At 41.8% G+C, this 8,656-nt stretch overlaps 1 protein-coding gene across 2 annotated transcripts in view; it reads right to left on the reverse strand.

Annotated features, from left to right (window-relative positions):
• The window catches only part of GPR89A (G protein-coupled receptor 89A), a 41,991-nt gene extending 33,335 nt beyond the window's left edge, over positions 1 to 8,656 (reverse strand). For both annotated transcript variants that reach the window (XM_060139140.1, XM_060139141.1), the window contains exons 1-2: positions 8,498 to 8,656; positions 62 to 121 (exon numbers count right to left, since the gene is read on the reverse strand). In XM_060139140.1, the coding sequence (XP_059995123.1) occupies positions 62 to 121; positions 8,498 to 8,539 (102 nt within the window). In that variant the 5' untranslated portion in view covers positions 8,540 to 8,656. The remainder of the gene's footprint in view (positions 1 to 61; positions 122 to 8,497) is intronic.

Genomic DNA, 8,656 nt, shown 5'->3' on the forward strand with positions numbered 1-8,656 from the left:
TCTCATTTAAAACAATCTAAATTCATATAATATTAGCATAATCAAAATGATCTCTTCTCACCTCGTAGTCCTTAAACAGTTGTCGCATGAAAAAAAGCCACCCAAAGCCAAAGAAAAATATCTGGGGGAGAAAGAAGATAGAAGGTCAATATACATAATCTTTTGAGAAATGTCTTCTACAGACTATTTTACGATAAAAGGTCGCCTAACTAAATAGCTTATTTCAGAGATTAAAGACGACATCCACCCATATAAGATCTACTTATTAAAGTCCTCAACACTGGGACTAGATGTTGAAAGGCTCTTCAATTTTTGAAATTATCCTTGTTTAAGTTAGACAAAAAATTAAAGTATATATTTTTCCTGTAATCTTATGATAGTCATTTTATGAGCCAGAGAAATTAGCAAATAAAAAAGGAGTCACTGAAACTTGCTTCTTACAGATGATTCTTGCTTACAAGTATTTAGAAAAACAAAACAACTTCAAGGAAAAGGAGTTATTTTTAAGATTTTTTTAAAAAAAGGAAAGTAGTGGGGCTTCCCTGGTGGCACAGTGGTTGAGAGTCCGCCTGCCGATGCAGGGGACGCGGGTTCGTGCCCCGGTCCGGGAAGATCCCACATGCCGCGGAGCGGCTAGGCCCGTGAGCCATGGCCGCTGAGCCTGCGCGTCCGGAGCCTGTGCTCCGCAAACAACAGTGAGAGGCCCACGTACCGCAAAAACAAAAGGAAAGTAGTAGACAGAGTGATATTTTCTATATGTTTTCCTTCATGGACCTTTCTCTGATTCTCCACCGTCTTGCCTAATCCACTAAAGTGGTTTCCATCTCAGTATAAGGCCAAAAGATTGCAGGATCTCACGTTGTCAGTTTTGGTTCAAGCTGGCATCAGAGACCGTAGCCACATGACAGCTCTGTTCAGCTTTCTAAAGCTCATTTGTTTTCCACTGGTAAATAGAACTTTCTCTACATACACACACTCTGACACAACTCCTCTTTTCTTCTTATATTGGCTAGGAACTTTATTGAAGAATAACATTTTTAAAAAAAAATTATAGTTGCTTTACAATGGTGTGTTAGTTTCTGGTGTACAGCAAAATGGTTCAGTTACACATATATATACATATTCTTTTTCATATTCTTTTCCATTATGGCTTATTACAGAATACTGAATATGGTTCCTTGTGCTATCCAGTAGGACCTTGTTGTTTATTTTATATATATAGTAGTTTGTATCTGTTAATCCCAAACTCCTAATTTATCCCTCCCCCACCCCTTTTCCCCTTTGGTAACCATAAGTTTGTTTTCTATGTCTGTGAGTCTGTTTCTGTTTCATAAAAAAGTTCATTTGCATCATATTTTAGTTTCCACATATAAGTGATATCATATGGCATTTGTCTTTCTCTTTCTGACTTACTTCACTTAGTATGATAATCTCTAGGCCCATCCACTTTGCTGCAAATGGCATTATTTCAGAAAAAAAAATCTTTTATGCCTTCGCACTGACTTTAGGAGCAAGTGTGAACTTTTGAGCATGGTTTAGCAGACTCCTCCTCCTCTTGTTGTGTCCCTCCTACCCACCAAATTCATATTTTCAGCCACATGGAACTGCTTTTGCTTCTTTAGATACAATATTCTTTCATACCAAGACCTTGGCAGATGTTATCCTCTGATGGGAACTTCTCTCCAGTCCCCTCCCTACTTATCCTACAGATAGCAACTTAATTATTACTACCTCTTGAAGGCCTTCTCTGGTCTCCCAAATACAGGTAACTTGCTCTTTTTATATAATCCTATTCTACCCTGAATTTCCCTTACAAAAGCACTCACCACACAGTTTTTTAATGTCTAATTTAAATACACGCTTTTTTTTTTTTTTTTTTTGCAGTACGCGGGCCTCTCACTGCCGCGGCCTCTCCCGCTGCGGAGCACAGGCTCCGGACGCGCAGGCTCAGCGGTCATGACTCATGGGCCCAGCCTCTCCGCGACATGTGGGATCTTCCTGCACCGGGGCACGAACCCGTGTCCCCTGCATCGGCAGGCGGACTCCCAACCACTGCACCACCAGGAAAGCCCAAATACATGCTTTTTAAAAAGGCATTAGATTGTAAGTTCTGTGAGGATAAGGATCATGTTTGTCTTGTTAATCTTTGTATCTTCAGCACCCAGCACAATGCCTGGCACATAGCAGGCTCTCCATAAATGTTTGCTGAATGGATAAACGGTCCACAGTGAAAGATGTTTTGTTCTTCAGGAACATTCAATCTCAATTTTTTGGTAATAACTTCTATGTGCTGTGCTAGGTGCTGGGGACAAAAAGATGAGTAAGATAGTTACTACCTCAAGGAGGTATAGTATAGTGGCAAAGACACTAAATAATCATAATGTGAGACATGCACATGATATTGTAAAAGAATATGAAAGAGGGAAACTAAACCAATCTGGCAGGGGGTTAGGACACATTTTTCTGGGGATGATAATACCTTAGATGAAGGAGGATTTAATTTAGGGTTAAAACCTGATATCATGTGCAAATTTGGGGGTTATATGCTATATGCATTTCTCTAGAGAGAGGTTCCAAGGTATTCACCACACACTCAAAGGTTTCCACCATCCCTAAAATATTAAACAAACAAACACTCTTAAAAGATGAAAAAGAATTAGGCAGGTAAAAGACAGGTAGTGGGGGTAGAAGGACAGGGCTTTCTTTTCAGACAGCAAAGAGCATGAGTAAAGGCACAAAGGTAAGAAATACTGGGTTGGCCCAGAAGTTCGTGCGGGTTTTTCCATAAGATGTTATGTTACGGAAAGACCTGAACGAACTTTTGGGCCAACCCGATAGTATGGTATATACTGGTAACTACACACGGTTTGGTGCTGCTGGAAGATAAAATTCAAAGAAAGAAGTGGTTAAAAATAAGGCTAAGAGAGGAGGAACAGAGAACTAATGACTGAAAGCCCTGGAGGCCACTGTAAAGAGCTTGGATCATAGTCTGTAGGTGATGAGGAGTTATTTAAATACAGAAAAGACATGGCTGGGTTTATTTTGTATGGAGCATTATGGTAGCTGTTTGAGGGAAACAACACTGTGGAAAAAGAAACATGATAGGAGGTTGTTGCAGCAGTCCCGATGAAAGATGATAAAGGCCTGAATTAAGACATCAGTGGTTAGAGAGGAGGCAACAGATCTGAGTACTTAGAAGGTAAAATCAGCAGGGAGGAATCAAAGGTGACTAGTTTGGGATACAGGATGAAGAGTGAGGCCACCCACTTTACACAAAGACTACTGCAAGAAAACAAAGGTTTGGGAATGAGGGTGGGAGATAGGACTATGATGGATTCACTTTTAGATGTGCTAAGTGCTTGAGGGCAATCCAAATTGACATAAAAGACAGATTAGGAAGGCAGGGCTGAGATGCACCTAAGAGCTGAAACCACCAAAGAATATGAGATCACCCAGGAATAGTATGTAGAGTGAAGAAGGCAATATGCCAGGAAGAAAACAGTAGAGGGAAGGAATGGGAAGAAGAGACCAGGAAGGAGACAGAGAAGGAATGGTCAGAGAAATAATAGGCACCAGGACACCATGGTATCCTGAAACCAAGGAAATAGAGTTTAAAGGAGTGTTAAATGAAGCAGAGACGGGCAATAGAACCAGGACTGAAAATGCTCAAAGGACTTGGTAACTTGTAGGTCAACGCTGACCTTTGGAAAACAGTTTGAGTAGTGAGGTGGAGGCAGCAACCAGACTCTAGTGGGCTGGGGATGCCTGCGGGGGGGGGGGGGGCGGGTAAGGCAGTAGAGACAGTAAGCACAAATCACCCAAGGGACAGCCAAGAATGAGACAGAGAGAAAACATTAGAGAGTAGCCCAAGGAAGCATGTGGGGTAAAGAGAAACATTTACAGGCCAAGGGGAAGAAAGCAGTAAAGAGATAAACAAATATGAGAAGGAACTGATAGAACACTGGAGGTGAGTTGATGATGTTATTAATTTATTATTATTAGCAACAGCTACCTTTTACTGACCATGTGGTATAGTCCAGAAACTCTAAGTGCTTAGCCTTGCAATCTCATTAATCATGAAAACCAGATAAGGTAGGTTTGATTGTCTTCATTACAGAGAAGGCTGAGGCTTAACAGAAGTTAACCCACTTATAGTAAGTTTCGGAATCAGGATTCAAGCTGAAGTCTGGGTGGCTGACTCCAAAGCTTGTGCTTTTAACCACTTCCCAATAAGCTGCTCCATGATCAAAGGCACAGGTGGAAAACATTGCCTTAAACAGGAGTAAGGGGCACCTTATTTTCTCACATGGGAGGAAAGGAATTGGGAATGGTTGCGGATATAAATAACTGTTTAGATTAAGATATAGGAAATAGAAGGAGCTCATACCTCTTGGCCTCAGTTTTGTTGATAAAGTAGGAGGCAAGGTGGTCTGCTAAGAGTAGGAGAGGTGAAAATGGAAAAGGGAGCTTTGAAAAGAGTGATAAAGACTCAGAGAAATTATGAGGGGAAGGGAACAAGCAGCTGATTAAAGTCAAGAAAAAAAATGATTCAGTGAGCTAAGGGTGTCCATAAACACCCTTATGGCATTGGCAATCTGCACATTGTATGATTTTCTACAGAAGGCTTTAGGCCCGAGTTAGTAGTAGACAAACTATAGCAGTGATCCGAGCGTGGACTTTTATATGTAGGTAAAGAAACAAGAAGGTATGAGAAAGTAGCTTGGATCCATGAATCCAGACCGAGTAGAAAAGGAAGAGGGTGAATAGATTAGGAGAAAATACCCCTAGACTACCTGGGAGATCCTTTGGCTATTATAAATCATTACCAGGGGCTTCCCTGCTGGCGCAGTGGTTGAGAATCTGCCTGCTAATGCAGGGGACACAGGTTCGAGCCCTGGTCTGGGAGGATCTCACATGCCGCGGAGCAACTAGGCCCATGAGCCACAACTACTGAGCCTGCGCATCTGGAGCCTGTGCTCCGCAACAAGAGAGGCCGTGATAGTGAGAGGCCCGCGCACCGCGATGAAAAGTAGCCCCCGCTTGCCACAACTAGAGAAAGCCCTCGCACAGAAACGAAGACCCAACACAGCAAAAATAAATAAATTTAATAAACTCCTACCCCCAACATCTTAAAAAAAGAAAAACATTACCAGTGGAGACATTTAAATTTATAGTTTAGAGGCCATATTTAAATGACTTCTGAAGTCATGACTGCAGATGGAGAAGTTAGAAATTTAGGGAGTAGTGTATATGGTGGAGATGGATAAAAAAGAATAAAATATTTCACTAAGAGCACTCTGAAATGGGATTTAGACAAGGAAAAGAAAACAAATGAAATTGATAAGTCTATATGAGGGGGTGGGAAACGGAAGAAAAAAAGAAAGAGATACATACCTTTATATTTCATTGTGGGCTCCTTTCACATTGAAGAAACACTTAAAAAGAGTTTTACACAACTAATATAAAAAAAAACCAGGAGAATTCAAGAAGTCCAAGATTAATATGAATTCTGGCAAGATTACAGAGGGTCTAAAAAGCATGCAAAAGGTAAAAGCGATTTCAAACATTTTTGCAAATAAAATAGAAAGTGCACAGCTCTTATTCAAAAAGAAGATTTTTGAAATTGTGCAGAGTCTTGACCTTGGGACTTAAGAGTGTACTTTGAAACTGATAAGCCTTACGACTGCAGAGAAGGCTGAATACAGAGGTTAGATAACAGTTGCTTTTACAAAAAATAACTCCTACATTGAAAATTAGCTACAGATTTGAAAAAATAGATGGCCATTGGCAGGACAGTTATTAAAGAACTGACAATAAAAGATCCCTTTCTTGGATCATTTATTTACACTTTTATTTATTTAACAAATATTTATTAGTGTCTAATACGTGCCAGGCCCTAGGGGTAGAATGGCAAACAAGAGAGCATGGGCACTGCCTTAAGGAATTTATAATCTACGGAGGAGATAGACAAGTAATTATGAAACAATGTGATAGTGCTGTTATAAGTGAAGCGGGCAAAGGGTACTAGGAAAACATGTATAGGGACATCTCGTCCAGTCTGGAAGAGGTTTTTTGGATATCCATGTTGAGATCTGAAGGCTGAATAGGAGTTAGCCAGGAGAAAGAAGTGGAGGGATATGGGGAAAAGGTCCAGAAAGAGAACAGACTGGTGGAAACCTGGAGGCATGGTAGCATGGCCAGGTTAAGGAACGAAAAGAAGTTTAGTAAGGCTAGTGTGTTATAAATTGAAGGGAGAAATGGTGAGGGCCAAGGCTGAAGTGAAGAGGTAAGAGCTGGGTCTCATCATAAGAGACCCCATAAGCCACATTAAGGATGTGAACTTTATCCTGTGACAATCTCTACACCAGGATGTTGCCTGAGGCAGACCAGCTTCAATATGTGACCTCTGATTTCAGATTTCGTTTCAAATAAATCTTTCAGTTCCTACAAAACAGGAAAAATGAGGGGAAGGTGTTTCTAAGGTACTCACACCTCTCCAGAAAGGTGCTTTTTATTAAATATTTACTAGGACTACTATGTGCCAGAAACTGATCTAGATGCTGGGGAATACAGCAGAAACAAGACAGAGAGTATCCTGGACCTCATGGAGTTTACATCTAACGAACACAAACAAACAAGTGATAGATATGAAGAAGAAACTAAAACTGGGACATGAGACAGAAGGTGGCTGGAATGGAGGCTACCTTGACTGGGGGTAGGGCGTCAGGTAAAGCCTCCCTGAAGTGACATTTTTACTGATACCTAAATGATGATGAAGTAGCCACAGAAATATATGGACAGAGAACAATTCCACACAAAGGATTCTCCGGGTCTTAGTTCCTCACTTGTAAAGAGTAGGCTTGAGAATTAAATTTAATATTGCATGTGAATGCATGTGTGAAAGTTAAAGTATTATATGGCATACAAGATCAGAAAGCCACTTTCTTGGTTCAACTTGTCAATCAATTATATCCATGTTAAAAATGTTTATAACCATCTTAGTGTTATAATGTAATGCCAATTTCCTCACTGACATTCTTATTTTTATTCTGAGTGAAAAAAATGCTACTTAAATATTGTCATTTTTCTTGAGTTGGTACTAGGGCTAAAAATAACCCTGAGTTGTCATAAAGGGCAACAGGAGGCCTTGGAAAAGTTAGAAAAGCAAGAGAATTACATGTCCAGGTTTTTGTACATTGATGCATTTGAATATTATGCAGCCAATAAAAACTATAGTTATGAAAACTTACAAAGAATGGTAATTTTAAAAACAAAAAATTTATCGTATCAGGATGTTCCTTGTTTCATGCTCTCTAAAATGTTTTAATAAAAGGATTTCAAGAAACAAGGACAATGCTCCACTCCGAAGACAGAAGCATTAGGATAAAGCAATACAAAAACACAAGAAAAAAACCCCTAAGATTTAGTTTACTTTAAACCCCCAGAAGGAACTGTTTCTGTCATGTGCCACTTGAAAAAAAGGAACAATTAAGAATACTTTAAACTACTGGAAAAATGGGGGTGGGGTGGAGGGAAGATCAGTAATTAGGTAGTCTGAGCTTCTACAAATTTTATCAGTTGGCCAACAAATATTTATTGAGTGCTTGCACTTGGAGGGAGGATAGAGCTATGAAGAATTTATCTCAAAAAATAAATTCATAAACAAATACATAAATATCAGTGCTATGATAAATGCTGTGAAGAAAATAAAACAGAGTAACTCAATGAACTGACATGGTAAAAGCAAAAGGCTCACTAGATGAAGTTTCTATAGAGCAGGGACAAGTCTGTCTTATTTTAGGTTTGTATCCTCAGAACTTTATATAATGATCGATAAAAGTTTGCTGACTGTACGGATGAATGAAGGTGGCCAATCGGGAAGGAAAGAGGGTTAGAAAAAGATCCGAAAGCGTGGGCAGCAAATAGAGGATGAAGGATGGAGGTGTTACTGTACAAACGAAACCTGATACTTATTAGATCTCTGAAGTGACGGCGGCAAATTTCTCCGCATCCGGATTCAGGATTTGACAGCTAAACCAGCAAAGCCCTCACGTGTCCCCAGGAGCCAGCAGGGATTGGCGAGTCACTCCCTCCGCGCCCGCAACCACACTCTTCCCTAATCCATGAATCAGCGGCGCAGTCCAGAGCTTCGGCGCGCTTTGGGGGCAGCTCCCTTCTCACGGCACCCGCTCTGAGAGCTAAGGCCACCTGACCTCTCCCAAAAGTGAACGGAAAACCTGGGGGTAGGGTGGGGTGAGGAGGAATGGAGGCTGGGCGGGGGGCGCGGACCGCCGCAGGATGCCTCCTGACAGCTAGGTGGCAGGGAACCGGATGCAGCAAATCCCACACCCTCCCCGAGCTCTGGGCACGGGTGAGGCAGGCACTGCCCGCGGGCGAGAAGACCGAGACTCCGGGCCAGCCCGCATCGCTGAGGCCCGGAGGAGACGACTCGGGAAAGGGAGGCTGAGGAGTCCTGGGGCGGAACGCGGTGGCTCACCTGGGAGGTAATCATGATGCTGGAGTCGATCAGGAAACTCATGGCGAAGTATAAGGAGGGCTCGTACCTCCACTTCCCACTCCCCAAGGCCACGGCACGCTCTGACCACGGGCCCCCTCACACTGGCAGCTGTCGCCCGCGGGCCACTGCCAGAACCTC

This window comes from Lagenorhynchus albirostris, chromosome 2 (genome assembly GCF_949774975.1).
Source record: "Lagenorhynchus albirostris chromosome 2, mLagAlb1.1, whole genome shotgun sequence".
NCBI lineage: Eukaryota > Metazoa > Chordata > Mammalia > Artiodactyla > Delphinidae > Lagenorhynchus > Lagenorhynchus albirostris.